Raw genomic sequence first — 22,024 nt, forward strand, 5'->3', positions numbered from 1 at the left:
AGTGGTTGTGCACCATAAAATATTATAATGAAATTCTTTTCATGTTGCCTGTGCTTTTTACCCTAATAATTTATGGGTTTTCCACATAAATCTGAGTGTCCAATTTATTCTTCACATAATCTAACGACGTATGAACAGAATTGTTCCTTATCCATTTATACACATCATAGTTATTATTAATACTCTTTAATGTTCAAGTCAAGATTCAGCAAGTCTCAATATGAATTATGAACCAATTCGTTCCTTTTTTCAAAACGTGTTTTGAGGGTTATCGTGAAAAAAAGCACTTTTACCATCTTTATTGGTGACCTTGACCAAATATTAATATTAAATTAAAATAAAGATTGATAAATAATTTCATATTATTTTAGGTAGAGATTGCAACATAGCAGGACACGGAAACGCGGGACTTGCCATTCCGATATTTATTCATGAGACATGTAAATCATAGCGACATTCAATCTTAACATAAAAAGTAATATTTTTATGGATGACCCAAATAAAAGATATGTCTCACAAAATACGATCCGTGAGACTGTCTCGCACAAGTTTTTCCCAAAATGGTAATGGGGCTTGGCCTGCGGCGGGGTGGAAATTCTCCGAACCAGAATTTATTATAACAATTATTATTATTATTATTAGGGCATGTTTCCGAACTATTTCAAGGATTTAAAATCACATTCCGAACTATTTCAAGGATTTAAAAACACATTCCGAACTATTTCGAGGATTTAAAAAAATCATTGAACCCAAAAATTAGTATTCAAACCTGTCTCGTTTCGAACTCGAGAAAATTGCCAATCCCTACCTTTAAAGTATTCATATTGTATGTGTAGTGATGGAATTCCAACTTTTAATTTCTTTGGAAAATTCGCATTAATTCCACACTTTCGGCAAGAAAATGGATATAGTGTTGTAAGTAATATACTAATATCTACAGGAAATCAACCTTTGTAAGAAAGCTTCAACATTATGTAAAAAGCTTTAAAAAAAATTGCAGCATATAATAATTTTATATCCATAATTCATATATAAGAACTTTATGATAAGATTGAAAGCCATAATCATAACTTTAAAAGCTTTTCACTTTAATGCATATTTCAATTATTTTTGACATATAATTTAATCATTTTTATAAGAATTTCTAACAATTAATTATAATAATTTATTAGACATGACATTCTTTGTTATTTAAAAATTTATGATACGATCTTCATTTACGTATAAATCAAATTAATTATAAAAAAAATTATACAAATACGCAACATAAATAAGTGACATATAAATATAAAGAGACTATATTGGTAAAAATAAAGAATATAGAGGATTGATTATAAAGAGAGCTTAAAGAGAAATCGCGTCGCGCAAGATTTTTTTCTCCCTTGTTCTTTACGCGGTTCCCACCCCTTTATATACCCACCATCGAAACAATTTCCAGCCCCACAAGTTAACTCAAGAAGTGTACAATTCTTTAACTCGTACGCATCGAATTCTTCGCGAACCTTAAAAGGAATGTTGCGATCCTGCTGTTTCCGGTGTTTGGGGTGGCGAAACACCGATGGTTTGATGTGGCATCTGGACCTGAAGCCGCACGCGTCTGGCGACTTCTCGATAGCCGTGGTGCAGGCGAATTCGAGTCTGGAGGATCAGAGCCAGGTGTTTACGTCGCCGTCCGCCACCTACGTTGGAGTTTACGATGGCCATGGTGGGCCGGAGGCTTCCCGCTTCGTCAATCGCCACCTCTTCCCTTATCTCCACAGTAAATTCTTTATCTGAATTCTGTTTTGTTATTGTTGTTTTTGTTGATTGAAGATATGGGTTTTTGTCTCCTTCTTTCCTTGTTATTGCATGTCAACATTCTGGTTCAATGAGGGTTTCGTTTTTTTTTTTTTTCGTTTTTAAATGCCTTTTTGTAAATTTACTTGACTTTGATTTTTTCTAGAGTGTGTGTGTGTGTTTTTTTTTTATATTTTCTGCTCTGTTATTTTTGGTTCTTATTGTTTTGATGGAAAATTATGTTGGTATGTGATTGTATTGTGTATAAAAGGTTTTGGACTTGTGATTGAATTTGCCGTGCAAGATGATAAGTTGAAAACGAAGTTGTTTATTTTACTCTCCGTTCTGTGTGTTTTTGGATATTTTGTAGAATTTGCCTCGGAGCAAGGGGGATTGTCAGCAGATGTAATAAAGAAGGCTTTTAACGCAACCGAGGAAGATTTTACTCGCTTAGTTAAGCGATCATTGCCACTCAAGCCGCAGATTGCTTCGGTGGGATCTTGTTGCCTTGTTGGTGCCATTTCAGATGGTGAATTATATGTTGCAAACTTGGGAGATTCAAGAGCTGTTCTTGGTAGGAGGGGATTCGATGGAGAGCATAATTCGGTTGTTGCAGAACGATTGTCGACCGATCATAACGTGTCTTGTGAGAATGTGAGAAGAGAGGTCGAAGCTTCTCATCCCGATGATTCACCTATTGTTGTTTATTACCGAGGAGTTTGGAGAATCAAGGGTATAATTCAGGTAATCCTTACATCTACTGATATCATTGAAGTTGCCCTTAAAAATGCATTGGAATGTAGAATCTAGATTTGGCCAAGTCTTTAATGTGTTCAGTGATAGCTTTGGACTTTCTCATTACATTGTTCGAGTCAAATCCCTTTCGAGAAAATCTAAAACAAGCTTTAGTTATATTAAGTGTATGAAAAATCTCAACCGAGCCGATATCGTGCCAATGGTTTTTGAGAATCGTCATCGACCCAAAATTGCTCGTGTTTAAAGGGAATTGTCTTGGCTACTCTTCCAAGAATCAAATATACTGTCCTCTTAGATGTACTTCTTTTTATATTATTTAATATTTGATCTCATTTTTAGCACACTGTCTCATAAAAGCTAAAAGGTTCCTATTGATTTTTATCTGTTCTCCAGGTGTCGAGATCTATTGGCGACATTTATTTGAAGAAACCCGAGTTTCACAGAGATCCAATTTTCCAACAATGTGGAACTCTTGTTCCCATGAAACGACCACTGTTGTCTGCTGTACCTTCCATCTTGACGAGGAAGATTAAACCACAAGATTTGTTCTTAATATTCGCCTCCGATGGTCTCTGGGAACATCTCACTGACGATGCAGCAGTTCAGTTAGTATCAAAATACCCAAGAACGGTAAGTATCACTCTTCTCAAACCATCCATGGAAACATCTGATTAGCTTTTTCCGGTCGAATTCAATGAATTCATATTGTATTGAATTTGAGAAAGGAGAGACAATGAAGAAATATTGATTCTTTTATTATTTCCTTCAATTCATTTACTACAGTATACAAATGTTTATATAATGAATAAACTAACGTACATAAAGCTAAATTTAGACTATTAAGAGTGATATATTCAATCTCTAATATTAAGGTGTGTAATTGAGACAATCTTGCAAATTTGAAATCTTTCCATATTCTTTGGTTGATATTACGGGATCATCCTTGTGTTGATTCTTATCATATTGAACATGAAATCTCAAATGTTCCATTCATTTTTTGCCATTGCTTTTTAAGTTTGTCATTGCATTGGATAAATGGAAAAACACTAAATGAGCGTCACTTGCTTTCACTTTATATCACAGGGCATCGCGAGAAGATTAGTGGCTGCTGCTATTCGAGAAGCCGCTAAGAAGAGAGAAGTGAGATACAAAGATATCAAGAAAATCGAGAAAGGGGTCCGAAGGTATTTTCATGATGACATAACCGTTATCGTTATTTATCTCGATAATCACAAACCGTCCAATTCCAAGAACAAACGTAGTACTATCGGCTGCACCACTGCCCCTGTCGATATCTTTTCTTACAATTCAGACGAAGCCAAGGAAAGTTCCGGCGACAAGTTTATTTCCAGCGAGGAGGCGCCATTGAGCATAACATATTGACAGTTTTACAAAAGAATTAGTTGATATTTGTATACAGGTTTGGTGTAGATAAAGTCATGAAGGCTAGGTAACCTTCGGAAAGAGAGAATTTTGTAAAGTAGGCTCTAACTGAAGGTCAATTCTAGTTTTGTTCTTTGATTGACATTTATTGGCTTTGTTTTGGTTATCGGAGTGTTTCCGATTGTTGAAATTGATTGTTTCAAATATTTTGGTAAATCTGTTTATATAAATATCGTTTACTACTTTTCATATGTTCACGGTACATAGGCCTGGTCGCAGTCCTAAAACCAACTGATTCCACCATTTTTTACGTCTCAACTAAGGCGTGAACGAATTAAATTGAGTCGAAATATGACAAAAAAATTAAGGTTTGAATTAGGCTCTAATTAGTTATATTTGAGTTCGAGCTCCAATCGAAACTCGAATATTATAAAAAAAATTGCTCGATTTTGGTTCGAACTTAAGGTCGAGTTCGGCTCGAAAGATTTGAATATGTTCTCGAACTGCTCAAAGATAAATACTCGAACGACTCAAAATTTATTATTTAATATATATAATTGTATTACATTAATAAAATATTAAGGTCCGCGAATTATTTAACAAAATAATATGAGTTTGAGTTCGACTCGAATTCAATAAACTCAAATACGAATCAACTATTTTTCAAGCCGAATCGAAAATCCGGTGAACAGACTCATTTCGTTTACATCCCTCACTTCAACCAATGTAGTACATGAGATTTTGGGGCTTGAGTCAGAACTTTAAAAATTGAGTCATCTGAATAATAATCATGTTTTATTTTAATAATATTTTTTCAAAACATAGATCCACTCACTGTTCGGGTAGGAAGAGAACGGTTAATATAGATCCCGTCATTGTTCGGGATATTCCAAGACAGTGCCTGCACGGGTAAGATCGAATAAACTCGAGTCATGGTCCATGATTGGAATATCCCGAACAGTGATTGGATCTATATTAACCGTTCTCTTACTACCCGCCCCGGCTCATTGGGGCTCGTATTCAATTTCCTCTTTGACAAAAACTTTGTGTGAGACGGTCTCACGGATCGTATTTTGTGAGACGGATCTCTTATTTGGGTCATCCATGAAAAAGTATTACTTTTTTATGCTAAGAATATTGCTTTTTATCGTGAATATCGATAGGATTGACCCGTCTCACAGATAAAATTTCATGACACCGTGTCATAAAAAACATGCTCTTCCTCTTTTGGGCCAGACCCGAACTGTATAAGGGACCGTGAAAGGCATTCTGCTTTTATTTTATTTTATTTATTTTCATTTAAACAAATAAAAGTTTCTATTTTCATAAATATATAGATATTTATATTTTCTCGATTGATTTTATTAAATATTGTTCAAAATTAAGTATTATCAAAAAACTAAATCGGTGTGTTGAAGTTTAATAACACACATGAGTTAAAATAAAATAGATCGGATCAAATTTTGAACTCAAAATAAAATATAAAGAAAGAATCTGGAACAAGACAATTGATAGTGGTAGGGTTTACCAATATATTTGGGCCCTTCAGTTGATGCCCAATGTCGGACCAGGATTGTCACCATAGAGCTGTTGGGCTTGGGCTTCTTGTACGTATCATGAAAACTAATGGCCCAATTAATACTATGATCCAACTCTTTTTTATTTTCCTCTTTTTTTTTTTTTAAATAAAAAACTCTTTTTTCTTTTAGTAGTGTGAAATCATATTTATATGTAACAAACGAATTTACCCATATATTTTTTCACTATAATTTAACTTTCTTAAATATAGAGTGAACCGTCTTACAACATACACGCATGATCACACACATCATTATAAAGAACAATCGTAGCTCCGAGGAGCGAGCCTCGATCAATCGAATATAGGATGTTATTGTTGGTTCGAGCTACTCTTAAGTAGCACTAAACAAGAAGCATACATGTCTTTCTTCGTCGAGATTAGGTTATTGTTTCGTGTCTTGAATCAAGTGAAGCCCCTAGAACTTCATATTTTCCTAGGGAACACCAATGTATTGGAGATCCAATGTTTCTACCTTCGTCCACCCTCGTTGTATTATAAAAAAGTTGTGCATAAAATATAATAGTTTTGAAATGGGACACATACCCGTGCCTTCATTCAAAATACAGTCCTTGTTTGGCCCCTCCTCTTTTTCCACAACTATTAAGTATAAATAGTCCCGACCCCTCAATATTTTGTCTTTTTTACAATAATATATATATCAGCTTTACTATTTTATGAAGAGTGAGATATATATAGTAACTGTTTCGATATGTTAAAATAAATTTACAACTGACTGATGAAATGAGTTCGTTTACAACATTTAATTAATAAGCAATTCATCAAGAACAATTTAGGTAGTTCGGTATTGAATTGCCTACATCCACGAAGAAACAACCACCTTTTATTTATATCAAATAATCATATACATTTGAGGAGGTCGTTTTCTTAAACAAAAAATAGTTGACCAAATTTATTTTATAATAATAGCTAATGCAAGACTGGAGAAATTACAACCAAGTTTCTTCCCTTGATCTCTACTTTCTCTCTTGATCTCCATGTATATTTTGTTCTGTCTTTCTCTGGTGTGTGATATTATTATGAGGGGAAAAAAAGTGTTCTTCAGGACCCCTTTCGGGCGGAGCTAGGATCTTTTAATTTTTTAAAATTGAACAACTCAAGCTAATATCAAATTAATATGGAAGTATCCAAAAATTACGTATAAAATTTTTTTAAAAAAATTGGGTAATCCGAGCTAAAGCCCGGGTCGCAACGAAAGTGGCTCATCCACTGCGTCCAGCAGTTGTACTCGCTAGAAAGCCAACATTTGAGACACCCTTGCAACATATACGACTCGTGAAGAAATCATGTCTTATATCACTCGTGTCTTCTGAAAGGAATATTTTATTCCGAAATCAATTAAGATATTATTTCGATTTTGCACTTCTAGACAAATTTGATAGATTTGTTTTCCTAGATATAGTGAATCATATCATTAGGAATTATTTATTTAAGTTGGAAACTTATCTATAAGATATAAGGTATTTGCTTTAAATTAGAGTTTGATTCCTATTAAACTCTAGTTTCTCTGTTTATAGGTGGAAAGTATCCTTGAAGATTTAGGTCAAAGAAGTACTTTATATAAAGGGCGACATTCATTGAAAAGCGGGCGAGAAGGGGAGAATATAGACTGACAGCCACAGGAGCTTTGCTGGAGAAACTTCAGTAGTGAAGATCTGCATAAGGAGATTGAATGATTATGTCTACCTCGTGTCTGTGTTGCTGATTGATGTTGCTAACACCCAAGAACAACACTGACGCAGAGTGTTGATCAAAGGGTGGTTTCGGATTTGGGTTTAAGCAATACTTTTCTATTCTCCGCATCTAGTTTTAATTTTGGTTTAGTTTGATGCACTTTAATTCCTTGGGTTGTCAAGCAGTTTTGTTTTGTTATACTCACTAGCTTTGGTTTTGGTGCAAACGTTTTACATATTTACTAGTGAATTTTTGCCGTGAGACATCGCACAAGTATTCGTACTTGTGCATAATTTAAACCAAAGCGTTCACTTATTAAAGTAATATTTGTGTGTTAAATAATTAATTTCTGCTGCCGTGTTGTGTGCAGTGTTGACAACACCGAGCACAACACAGATTTCTGATAAACTAGTTTTAATATATTTATTCTCTGTACGTTTATGCGCAACAATCCTTTCAAGTGGTATCAGAGCCAACACTTGATACACTAAGTGATTGATTCTGTTATTTTGCTGTTCGTACAGGGGGTCATATACTAATAATCTGATGGACTCACTGGCATCAAACATTGTGTTCAGACCACCAGTCCTGGATGGTTCAAACTATGCCCTCTGGAAAGTCAAGATGAGGATGTTTATCAAATCTATCAAAGAAAGGGCTTGGCAACGTGTCTTTAGACGGATGGTCCCCACCGAGGATAGTTGATGATGATGGTGATAGCAGAAGTAAACCAGAAAGTACTTGGTCCAATGATGAAGTCCAAACCTCGAACTTCAATTCGAAGGCTCTGAATGCTATATTCGCATCTGTTGACATCAATATGTTCAGTCTCATAACTAACTGCATCTCTGCCAAGGAAGCTTGGGATATTCTTCAAAAGCACTGCGAAGGGTCGGAAAGTGTTCGCAGAACCAAACTCAGGATGTTGTACTCAAAATTTGAAAACTTAAGGATGAAGGAAAACGAGACTATTGTGGAATATGATCGAAGATTACTTGATATTGCAAATGAGGCCTTTAGTCTCGGTGATCCTATGTCAAATGAAAGATTGGTTAGCAAGGTTCTGAGATCCCTTACTGAACGCTTTAATATCAAAATCTGTGCCATTGATGAATCTAAGGACACCTCTACACTTATTCTGGAAGACCCGATAAATTCTCTCAGAACATTTGAGATGAATCTAGACCTACAGAATAGAAATACTGGGAAGGCTGTTGCTTTACAATCAACTGATGATTCGGTGAATAGCCTAATTCAAGAAGCGAAGGATTCTGATCTAGGTGAGGAATCAATCTCCTTGATCACAAAGAAGTTCGGCGACTATCTGAAAAGAATGAGAGACAAGAAAACTGTATCAACAACAAGACCACAGTTTGTCCCTTTTGAAAGAAATAAAACAAATGCTTCGACTCAAGGAAATTCCAGATCAAGAACCGACTCATCAGGTTGACCAGAAGTAAAGAAACTTGATTCAGTCCAATGTCAAGAGTGCTATGGATTTGGACATTATGCAAATGAGTGTGCCAACCGATTTCGCAGAAATAAAAACATGCCAGCCTCCTTAAGTGACGATGATACAGATGAAAAATGTGACTTGAAGAAAGGAGAAGATTGTACCTCTCTATCTGCCATCCAGAAAGATATTTATAAACTGCAGGTCAATCCTTCTGGTGTTGCCACTGGTGTTGTAACACCTGGCCGCAACACCGTGACAAAATCATTGTGCCTTAATGACAAATCAATGGAGAACTCTGATGTTGAAGAAATCCAGGAATTTGACCAAGAAGAACTCACTATGGAGATTGTGCAGATGATGTACGAAGAACTATATGGTGATTGGCTCAAGAGGAATGAGACAAATACAATGCTTTCAAAAGAAAACACTGATCTAAAAAATAGTCTGTCTCGCCTTGAAGTCTTACTGAGTAAGAAGGATCTTGAACTATGTAAAGTCAAGGATGATCTTGAGAAGGCATCGAAGACGCTAAATTCAATTCAAGCTCATCTAAACTTGATGCAATGCTAACTATGGGAAAGGACGGAAGAACCGGTCTTGGATATGTTGAAAGTATATATGAACACGGTGAGTCGTCCAATGCTGGTTAAAAGAATACAGTATTTGTGAAAGGTGTAGAAGACTACTCTGTCCCCTCAATTTTAAATCCACCCATGAAAAATGTTCTAATTTTAAAACTGACCACTGAACAGAAGCCGAAAACACCAAGTTCAGTGTTTTCCCCTTCAAAAGTTCTCCATTCATCGAAGAAGTCTCAAGTCAAGAAGACAGTGCCAACCTCTCAACCTAAGCAAAGAAAGCGTCGCTTCATCTGTCACTACTGTCACAAGGCTGGGCACATCAAACCTTTCTGCTACAAACTCAGAGACGACTACCTGAATTGGCAATCAAATCGGGTGTTGCACAAGGTGTTGCACAACACCAAGCACAACACTTCAGTCAAGAAATCTACCACAAGGAAAATATGGGTAACCAAAACTGTTATCCGATGCAATGTCGTTTATAATTCTTTAAAAATTAACATTGCAGGTGCATGGTACTTTGACAGTGGGTGCTCACGCCACATGACCGGATCTAAAGAACACCTCACGGATTATGTTGAAGTAAAAACTGGGCGTGTGACCTATGGTGGTGGTGCCAAAGGAAGAATAGTAGGCAAAGGAACACTGAATGTTGATGGCCTTCCTGAACTTCACAATGTTCTGCACGTTGAAGGACTTAATTCGAACTTAATAAGCATAAGTCAACTTTGTGACGATGATTTACATGTTAAGTTCCACAAAAATAATTGTGAAGTTCTTAATGATGCCATTGTTTGTGTAATGTCAGGTACTCGGTCTGCTGACAATTTCTATCTGGTGGGAGAAGGTGATGGGTGCCGAAGTGCCAAGGTGAGTGATCTGGACCTATGGCACCAAAAATTGGGACATGTGAGTTTCAAGACCTTGAAGAATTTGTGTAAGTTTGATGCTGTGAGAGGTTTACCCAATCTAAGCTCAGGTAATACGTATGTCTGTGGACCGTGTCAAAAAAGTAAACAAACCCATGTTGCACACCCAGTGTTGCAACACTTTGGGACAACACGGTGTTTTGAACTTCTGCACATGGATCTAATGGGTCCAATGGATGTTGAAAGCTTGGGTGGTAAGAAATACTCACTTGTTTGTGTTGATGATTTTTCTCGTTTCACTTGGGTAAGCTTTATAAGAGAAAAATCAGATATTTTTGATGTCTGAAATTGCATGCCAGAATAACTAATTTGCATGATGTGAGGGTAGTTAAAATACGGACTGATCATGGCTAGGAGTTTGAAAATTCTCTTTTTACTTCCCTATGCGAAAAGAAATGAATCTTTCATGAATTTTCTGCTTCTAAAACTCCTCAACAAAATGGAATAGCCGAAAGGAAAAATCGAACTCTTCAAGAAATGGCACGGGTCATGCTAAGTTCAAAGAATGCGTCAAAAAGATTTTGGGCCGAAGCCTTGAACACAGCTTGTCACATTTCCAATCATGTGTTTCTAAGGAGTGGTTCCACCATGATCTTCTATGAAATCATCATGGGGAAGAAACCAAAGCTCAAATACTTTCATGTTTTCGGATGTGTTTGCCACGTTCTAAATGATCGAGAACATCTTGCAAAATTCGACTTCAAAAGTGATAAATGCTTATTTCTCGGATATTCAATGAATAGTCGGGCTTATCGTGTGTTTAACTTAAGAACAAGAAAAACCATTGAATCTATTAATGTTATTTTTGATGATTTTGCAGATCTAACAGGAAAATCAAAGGAGGATGACACCGAATGACTACTGGAAATAGGAGAGCCAATGACCAGTACTGGTGTTGGGACCAGTGAAACAACACCAGGGACAACATCGCCCCCTAACAGAACTGAAGTCATGGAAAATGAAGATATTGATGATGATGATTGTGGGGACCCGGACGCTAATCCAATTCTTAACCATCATTAGGATCAATTTACTAATCAAGTAATTTGGGTCATAAAAAAAATTTCTTTAAATGCGGAACGTAATGGAATGAACTAATATACATATTCGTATAAAATAAAGTACAAGTCCTGTACAGTCTACATTCAATAAAAAGTAAGGTTTAACAACTAATTATCAAGTGTTCAAACCCTATCTTTAATCCAAATCCGTAGTCTCCACTCTAATCATGATCTCTCTCTCTCTTCTTGTCTTGACCCTGATCTTGTCCCACCTGTTGTCATGCACACATACAAACAAGACAACAGTCGGATAACTCCGGTGAGAATTACATTCCCAGTATAAATCATGTATACATGCCTTTCATATAAACAATATAAAAGCATGAAATAAACATTCATAACATGTATCAAAATCAGAACATGAATCAAATATTCATCACATGTATTATAATTCTAAACATGAATCAATATCAAGAATAAATTATAATCTAAACATATACCATCATCAGGAACATAATTCCATATCAAGCAATGAATCACTCTCCGTGATTCTCAGACTCAGACTCGACTTAGTCCTAATCTATGGATCCCGATCGGAATAAGAACATACACCCACCTACACTCCCGATCGGGGTGGTGGTATGTTCTTATTCACGGACTTTGACTCTTTCCATATCGAACACCAGTAATAGAAAAAACTCCAATTCTATTCACTTCGATATAGCCAAACATCCGGTGTCTTGACCTAACCGTCACAGACTTTGGCATTTTCACCAATATCCTATCCTATGACAATGTGCAATGTGCCAGTGACGATTCCATCACTATTCGGCACTACTGTCACAAGATTACTCATTCACAATTAGGCGTATCCGCTTAATGACTCAATACATAAATCAATAAATCAAAGGTATCAACCTCATACAATTGCAAATATCGATGCAATAAAGTAAAGTATATGATTTTGGGAAACTCAAGTCAATCGGACTCGAGTTGTGCAATCCCACATCAACATAAATTTATACCTTTGTCATCGCGGTCTGACGAAGTCGAAGTATCGAAGTCAAATCTGTCCATATCAATCTGAAATACAATATCGCATAGGCACAATCTCAATATGCAACTCAATTCAAAATCTATTCTGATCAATACTCAAATCAAACATAATCTGATCAATATCGAATCAAGATACAATCTAATCCATATCGACGATATCACGATATAATCGAAATCACTACTGAATCTGATCAATATCAATTTACTGATGTTTCGACGGTATAACAATGCAGTCTCGATAACCCCATCAGTCTCAACATCACAGATATAATACCAGAATTCATAATCAATATCGGTACAACTTATAATCATTAACAATACCAGATCATAATCTCAATTCTGTACAATCTCAGTCATATCATTTCCGAAAATTATAACAATTACATAAACAGTCCGTTCTTCGATCTGACTTCAATTATATACTGATCAGTATATCTAGAACACATAATATCAGTCAAATCACAATTTCACCAATATCATAATTTCAAACGATATCAGAATTCAATAACACTTACGTCCTGTTGTAGCTGTCTTCGATAGGAACACAGTACTGTACTAGGATTACAATTCGGACGGACGGATTTTGCACGATCAAAATTTGCAGTACAAATAAGCTAAACTTTCCCCTGAAGCTCTCGTCTCTCTCCCTAATCCATCTGAAGGAACATAGGCTGGTATATATATATATATATATACACGTTGCATGATTAAGGGGCAAGTGGCGATTTTTCATTCTGCATGACTCGCGCATATGCGCGCCCAAGCCCCGCTCATATGCGCCGAGAGTTCTGTCCGAATATTTATCAGCTCGCGCATATGCGCGTTCTCTACTCGCGCATATGCGCGAGACCTACTGTCTCGGCATTCTACCACTCGCGCATATGCGCGACTTCACCCCGCGCATGTGCGCCCAACTCTCTGCCTACCTCGCGCATGTGCGCGGCTCACGTCGCGCATGTGCGCGCAATGTTCTGTTATAGCTCCTTGGCTACTGGACACCTCGTGCATATGCGCGCCCTCACGCCGCGCATATGCGCGGGGTCTTCTGCCAAACCCGCGCACGTGTGTTCACCAGATCGCGCATGTGCGCGGATGGCATCTCCCTCGCACATATTTCGCGTCTTTTCTCGTCTTTCCCGGTCTGATTCATTCCGTCTATAATCACATCAATTAATCACTAAATCATTTCAGATTAACAGGATAAATTTCTCGGGCCTTACATTTCTCCCCCCCCCTAAGATTCGATTTCGTCCTCGAAATCATAGGCAATCAGATCATATCACAGGTAATCATATCAACCCGGAAGAAATGTATACCGGAAGTTAATCAGAAAACTCACTTTAATGAACTACTTCCAGAATCTTTATCTCATTTCAGATTCCATTCAGCAAAGAGCTTCTTCACTACCCTAACCATTCCTTTGAACTTCCAACAACGGAATAGTTTTATCCTGAATCATCTTTCTTCTGCTGATTCTGATTTCAATCTGGAATAATGCTTCAAGAAGTATAATCTCATAATACCACTCGAATAACTGATGATAGAATCAATCTTACAATACTGGCTATACAACATCCGTATATACCAATTAACAACTTATAACAAATCAATACAATCATCTCCTATCAATCTGGTAATTTTAATCAGGGTTATATTCAATCTTCAACCTTAAATATCAACAGTCATCATCCGACGTTGACATATTCAGTCTATTTATTCTTAGCTGTCTTTATTCTCTTCTGAATCAGTTTCAATTTCTTTTTCATATCTGTGATCCTATCAATCCAATCTCAGGTATCACCGAGATATAGTCCCCATACGAAGACAATCTGCAGTTTTCACTGTACAATGTCTCGAATGATGCTATCTCCATACTCATTTGATAACTATCGTTATACAATAATTTACAAGTGACAATACATCATGTCAACCAGTGCTAACATCCAGCACTACAGTTCCTGGATATCCTCCAGTTCCAGGATAGTTGCTCCAACTATCTGTCGATCTATGGACGATAAGTGAAAGAGTTTATTGTATACTCTGCCAAAAGTACAAAATTAAACGAAAATCACAGTCTGATATAATCAACTTTGGCATTCAATACAATCTGACCCCTTTTTCTGACATAAATCTCAGTCGTCTGGTCGTATCTGTACGTCATCCTGTACAACATCATATAAGCAGATTCAAGCAATCTGTTAATCATAATTACATCATAGCACAATCTTATCCAGATTTCAGTAGTGTCGTCACACAATCCATAGAAATGTACTCCCATTTCTATTCAAGAATCGATAATCGATATAACCAATCTCCTGTTTTCCCCTGTCGGCAATTTAGACATTTCAGTACAAATTCTGTTACAACTGATTTCATCTGTTTTCCTAACATCAGTCAGTTCAAGTCAGTCTACATTTTTCTATCATCAGAATAAATGTTGAATTAAAGATGGCGCATTTCTGATCATACCTGTCGTTTTAGATTCGAAATATTCGGCACAAACAAGTCGGTTATTCACATACAATACAGTATCACCTACCTGATATTATGATCAAACTTCTGAACTGCTTTAATTCGCGAGTTTAGCTCTGATTCGACTTGAACTGTATATACTCTCAACGGTTCCCAATAATCTGTATCACATCTTCGACGTTGTTTAGATCAACTGCTATATCATCTTCGGATGTAATGTCCCCCAAACAATATAATATGTCTTTAATACTGTTTTAGAACAATAACAATTCTCAAGCAATTTCACAACAACAGTCACATATCATAATTTGCTAACCGCAGACAAATATGAATTTCTAACTTTTCTGCCATCGGTGTCGTCCTCAGTCACTGATCACGGCTTCAACTGTGTCAAGATCAATCGTTATACTATAATCGGATATTACATCCCACAAATACAATCTGTTTCAGTCAAAACTCTTATCTGAACAATTTCTGTATACACCAATTTCAGTTCTCAGATCATTCAATACAAGGTATTCAATTCAGTCAATCATATGCCACGAGTATATCAAAATATCATAGATAAACGGCATAAAATCATCAGAATACCTCTGAACACAGGATTCATCCGCCCATAACTGAACTGATAAACAGAACTGAAGTATTTTACAGAGAAACGCACAATCAGACGTAACTTTCGGTCAGTAAATCTTCTAACTGATATTTCAATTCTTTCAAATCAATCAGTATAATTCTGTATGGACTTCTAAAATAAAACCAGTACCTGGTATCAAATCAAGGCGGAAATCACTCTCCCTGATATAAGGCGAATCCGGAATTTCATCTAGAAAGACTTTAGCATTTCTCCTGCTACTGACAAATCAGCTCATGGTATATTCATTTTCAGTAATCAACTGAATGCATAAGGAATAACTCCATTCCTTTCGATAATCATCGAATCATAATTAATACGAAAATCAAAGGAATTCAAAATCGAAAATCCTTACCGTACATTATTCATTCTTCGGCCATTTCAAGTCCGAATCTTACCATCTCCTTAAGAATCTACAATAGCTCTGTACTTGTTCAATATATTCATATCAATAATGCTGCCAGAATCAGACAATACAAGTACAACATAATCTAACTCAATCTCATTCTCATCTTACTGCAGTATACAATATTTCACAGAATGTCATTGATATCAAATCCTCTCCCCAAAAGGTAAAGAGATCAATACTCCAGTAAATACAGACCCAATAGATAAAGCATGTCTCAATGCAATTCATACAAAATTATGTATAAGATGTATTAATATCTCTTAATACATATGCAAAATAATCATAAAAGAACAGTTACCTGCCACTATATCATCAAGTGCCTCCTGGGTCTGTTCCTCGGTCACTACCACTAGATGATTCTGCTCCCTGAAATCTTCGGGAACCTCTCTGTGGACAAACTCTAGCAAAATATCCTGACTGTCGGCAGAGATGGCAACTACCAAGTACTCCTTGGCATTGCTCTGTGGAATGTCTTCCTCCGCAAGTCCTGCAATAAACTCCAGTATAACTCGGGCTAGAACCACTGGAGCTAGATGAACCACTCGGTCCGCTCCCTAATTTCTTAAACTGTTTCTTTCGAGCTTTCAACAAATCTGGCTTCCCACTTGTACTGCCACTATCAAATCTGAGAGGGGATTGCTGTGTCTGGGATCGGATCACATCCAACCTCCCTCGTTGTCGACTCAAACTTGCCTCAGCTCTCTTTGCTTTATTCAAAGCATCACCAAAATGCTGGGGTCGCTCTACCTTTACCAAGGAAGATATCTCAGCATTCAATCCGTTGATGAACTGATCCGCTACAGCTTCATCATTCCCAGCTATAAGATGAGCAAAACGTAATAAAGTAGAGAATTTAGCAACATATTCTTCAATATTCAGTTGGCCCTGTTTCAAATTCTCAAACTCTGCTTTCTTGTCCTCTCGGTACGAAACTGAGAAAAATCTTCGATAGAATTCAGCTCTAAAGATTTCCCACGTAATTACCGTACCACGCTGTTCTAATACTCTTTTGGTTGTAATCCACCAACTCCTTGCGACGTCGTGTAACTGGTTGGGCACTAGTTTAATTCTCCGTTCGTCTGGATACTCAAGTGAATCAAACAATATCTCTATATCATCTAACCAATTCTCACAATCATCAGATGTCTCAGTACCTCTCAGAATCGGCGGTTGAAATGACTGAAACTGTTTCAACTGTATTTCCATCGGAGTTTCTGACACATCTATCTGATCAGTCGAAGTACTACCTCTTTCTGGAATTCTTCGAGGAGGTATATCTGATTACCACAAGAGTTAGTATCACATGAGATAAATCAATCTCAGTCCCTTTCTGATCAGCTTACCTTCTGATCAAGAATTGGTTCTGATTCATTTTCAAATCAGACATATTACCAAATCAACTCAGATATTCAGGTAACATGTATTTAAAAACAATAACACATAATATCATGCTAGCACACACAATGTAATTCAATATTATAATAAATCATATGCTAGCAATCACATGCAAAAGAAAACTCAATCTACCCCGCTCACTAGCTTCTATCTCAATCTCAAGAACCTACCGTTCTGGACCTATTGCTCTGATACCAACTGTTGTGGGGACCGGACGCTAATCCAATTCTTTACCATCATTAGGATCAATTTACTAATCAAGTAATTTGGGTCATAAAAAAAATTTCTTTAAATGCGGAACGTAATGGAATGAACTAATATACATATTCGTATAAAATAAAGTACAAGTCCTGTACAGTCTACATTCAATAAAAAAACTAAGGTTTAACAATTAATTATCAAGTGTTCAAACCCTATCTTTAATCCAAATCCGTAGTCTCCACTCTAATCATGATCTCTCTCTCTCTTCTTGTCTTGACCCTGATCCTGTCCCACCTGTTGTCATGCACACATACAAACAAGACAACAGTCGGATAACTCCGGTGAGAATTACATTCCCAGTATAAATCATGTATACATGCCTTTCATATAAACAATATAAAAGCATGAAATAAACATTCATAACATGTATCAAAATCAGAACATGAATCAAATATTCATCACATGTATTATAATTCTAAGCATGAATCAATATCAAGAATAAATTATAATCTAAACATATACCATCATCAGGAACATAATTCCATATCAAGCAATGAATCACTCTCCGTGATTCTCAGACTCGACTCAGTCCTAATCTAGGGATCCCGATCGAATAAGAACATACACCCACCTACACTCCCGATCGGGGTGGTGGTATGTTCTTATTCACGGACTTTGGCTCTTTCCATATCGAACACCAGTAATAGAAGAAACTCCAATTCTATTCACTCCGATATAGCCAAACATCCGGTGTCTTGACCTAACCGTCACAGACTTTGGCATTTTCACCAATATCCTATCCTATGACAATGTGCAATGTGCCAGTGACGATTCTATCACTATTCGGCACTACTGTCACAAGATTACTCATTCACAATTAGGCGTATCCGCTTAATGACTCAATACATAAATCAATAAATCAAAGGTATCAACCTCATACAATTGCAAATATCGATGCAATAAAGCAAAGTATATGATTTTGGGAAACTCAAGTCAATCGGACTCGAGTTGTGCAATCCCATATCAACATAAATTTATACCTTTGTCTTCGCGGTCTGACGAAGTCGAAGTATCGAAGTCAAATCTGTCCATATCAATCTGAAATACAATATCGCATAGGCACAATCTCAATATGCAACTCAATTCAAAATCTATTCTGATCAATACTCAAATCAAACATAATCTGATCAATATCGAATCAAGATACAATCTAATCCATATCGACGATATCACGATATAATCGAAATCACTACTGAATCTGATCAATATCAATTTACTGATGTTTCGACGGTATAACAATGCAGTCTCGATAACCCCATCAGTCTCAACATCACAGATATAATACCAGAATTCATAATCAATATCGGTACAACTTATAATCATTAGCAATACCAGATCATAATCTCAATTCTATACAATCTCAGTCATATCATTTCCGAAAATTATAACAATTACATAAACAGTCTGTTCTTCGATCTGACTTCAATTATATATTGATCAGTATATCTAGAACACATAATATCAGTCAAATCACAATTTCCCCAATATCATAATTTCAAACGATATCAGAATTCAATAACACTTTCGTCCTGTTGTAGCTGTCTTCGATAGGAACACAGTACTGTACTAGGATTACAATTCGGACAGACGGATTTTGCACGATCAAAATTTGCAGTACAAATAAGCTAAACTTTCCCTTGAAGCTCTCGTCTCTCTCCCTAATCCATCTGAAGGAACATAGGCTGGTATATATATATATATATATACACGTTGCATGATTAAGGGGCAAGTGGCTATTTTTCATTCTGCATGACTCGCGCATATGCGCGCCCAAGCCCCGCGCATATGCGCCGAGAGTTCTGTCCGAATATTTATCAGCTCGAGCATATGCGCGTCCTCTACTCACGCATATGCGTGAGACCTACTGTCTCGGCATTCTACCACTCGCGCATATGCGCGACTTCACCCCGCGCATGTGCGCCCAACTCTCTGCCTACCTCGCGCATGTGCACGGCTCACGTCGCGCATGTGCGCGCAATGTTCTGTTATAGCTCCTTGGCTACTGGACACCTCGTGCATATGCGCGCCCTCACGCCGCGCATATGCGCGGGGTCTTCTGCCAAACCCGCGCACGTGTGTTCACCAGATCGCGCATGTGCGCGGATGGCATCTCCCTCGCACATATTTCGCGTCTTTTCTCGTCTTTCCCGGTTTGATTCATTCCGTCTATAATCACATCAATTAATCACTAAATCATTTCAGATTAACAGGATAAATTTCTCGGGCCTTACAATGATGAAATAATCAACAGAGGTAAAGAAATTTCCAGCAAAATTCAGAAGAATCGCCCATCATCACAAATCATTGGTGAAGTGTATGAAGATATGCAAACAAGGAAAAAGGAGAAGGTTGACTACCGAAAAATGATCGGGTTGGTGTGCATGAGCTCCACGTTTTCTCAAGTAGGTCACTCTTGCTTTATATCTTTGATTGAACCAAAAAACATTAATGATGCATTAAAAGATGAATTGGGTCAATGCCATGCATGAAGAACTAGAACAATTTGTCCGCAATGATGTGTGGGACTTAGTCCCCAGACCTTCGAACGTCAATGTTATTGGAAACAAATGGATATTTAAAAATAAAACAGATGAATCTGGTAACATTAATCGAATTAAGGCTCGATTGGTAGCTCAAGGGTATACACAGGTTGAGGGGGTGGATTTTGATGAAACATTCGCACCTGTGGCACGAATGGAGGCTGTACGATTGTTCCTCGCTGTTGCATGTCATATGCGTATTAAATTGTATCAAATGGATTTGAAAAGTGCCTTCTTAAATGACATTTTAAATGAGGAAGCCTATGTCTGTCAACCTAAGGGATTTGAAGATCCTCACCACGTGGACCATGTCTACAAACTGAAAAAGGCCACGTATGGACTGAAACAGACTCCACGGGCTTGTACGACAGGTTAGCTGACTATCTGATAAACTTGGGTTTCAAACGAGATGAGGTTGACAAAACCCTTTTCATTCAAAAATTGAAATATGATATTTTGATCTGTCAAGTGTATGTAGATGATATTATTTTCGGTGGGTCATCTCAAATACTTGTGAATAACTTTGTGGACTGCATGTCTTCTCAATTCGAAATGAGCATGGTAGGGGAACTAAATTTCTTTCTTGGATTACAAGTTAAGCAATTGCATGATGGTATATTCTTGTGTAAGTCCAAGTATGCAAAAAATTTGATCAAAAAGTTCTCTACCGATAGCTCAAAACATGTGAGAACACCTATGGGGTCGAGTGAAAAACTGTCTAAGGATGGTGTTGCCGAAGGTGTTGACAACACCTTGTATCACAGCATCATTGGTAGCCTACTGTACTTAACACCTACTTGGCCCTGATATCATGTTCAGTGTGTGCTTATGTGCTAGGTACCAAGCCGATCCAAAGATTTCGCACTTGAAAGCAGTGAAACGTATATTAAGATACATTGCAGGTACACTAGAATTTGGTTTGTGGTACACTCTTGACACAAACACAAACCTGGTAAGTTTCTCTGACTTTGACTGGGATGGTGATTTAGACGATAGAAAAAGCACCTCGGGAGGATGTTTTTATTTAGGAAATAATCTTGTATCATGGGCTAGCTAGAAACAAAAATGTGTCTCCCTGTCCACGGCTGAATCTGAATATGTGGTAGCTACCAGTTGTTGTTCACAACTTATGTAGATGAATCAAATGATTAATGATTATGGGTTCCATAGTGACATAATGATTATGTATTTTGACAACTCTAGTGCCATAGATATTTCTAAGAACCCTGTTCAACATTCTCGAACTAAACACATAGATATAAGACATCATTTTATTCGAGACTTGGTTGAAAAATGTATTATTCGACTAGAGTTTGTCGGGACTGAAAACCAGGTGACCGATATCTTCACGAAACCGTTGGATTTTGAGAGATTTTCCAATCTTCGAAAATCTCTCAGCATGTGCGTACTTTAAAACATTTGTTCAGTGTTGTCAGTGGAGTTGCCAACACCAGAGACAACATATGTTTTGTGCATGTATTTTATTAGGATGTTAGGCATACTGCATATTCATAATCATCCTATTTATTTGTGCAATGACTGAACAGTGAAGGCAATTTCTGAAAGGTACCTTTTGAGTGATTCATAATTCCAATCAAATGTCGAGGAATAAAGAATGCTCAATCCAAGGCACCGAGTAGTAGAGGATATTCATGGAAATCGTGATCCTGTCTAATGTGAAAAAGTGACTTGGAAAATGCGAGCATAAGGAGAAAAACAGAAAAGAGACAAAAATAAAAAAAATAAAATATTTTTTTGAAGGAAAATGAAAAAGCTACCTAGATGAGTCCATTGAAGACCGTTCCTCTAGTGTGGGAGCTCCACCTTCTAAGTAAAAATAGAAATGGAAAAAGATACCTAGGAGTGAGAGCTACCATTTCTGAATCAAAAGAAAATTTTATGGAAGTTTTGAATGAAACTCAGTGGTGTTGCCAACACCAAGTTCAGACACTGCACAATTTATACATTGCCGGACATTTTGAAAATTCATCATATTGGAGGCATATGTAGGACATGCATATTGATTTTTGTTTCGTGAATTCATTATGTCCAGTGACATATCAGTGTTGACTCATGATGGTTGAAAAAAACCTTAATTGGCCAT

The 22,024-nt window shown here is 37.0% G+C and overlaps 1 protein-coding gene across 1 annotated transcript; it reads left to right on the plus strand.

The window, feature by feature from the left end:
• Positions 1-1,424: 1,424 nt before the first annotated feature.
• Positions 1,425-4,131, plus strand: LOC142554086 (putative protein phosphatase 2C 63). The gene is made up of 4 exons (XM_075664713.1): positions 1,425-1,759; positions 2,147-2,520; positions 2,926-3,162; positions 3,616-4,131. Exons 1-4 carry the CDS (start codon positions 1,513-1,515, stop codon positions 3,913-3,915), a joined length of 1,158 nt encoding a protein of 385 aa, XP_075520828.1. The 5' UTR covers positions 1,425-1,512; the 3' UTR covers positions 3,916-4,131.
• Positions 4,132-22,024: the final 17,893 nt, after the last annotated feature.

This window comes from Primulina tabacum, chromosome 8 (assembly GCF_025594145.1).
Source record: "Primulina tabacum isolate GXHZ01 chromosome 8, ASM2559414v2, whole genome shotgun sequence".
Lineage (NCBI taxonomy): Eukaryota > Viridiplantae > Streptophyta > Magnoliopsida > Lamiales > Gesneriaceae > Primulina > Primulina tabacum.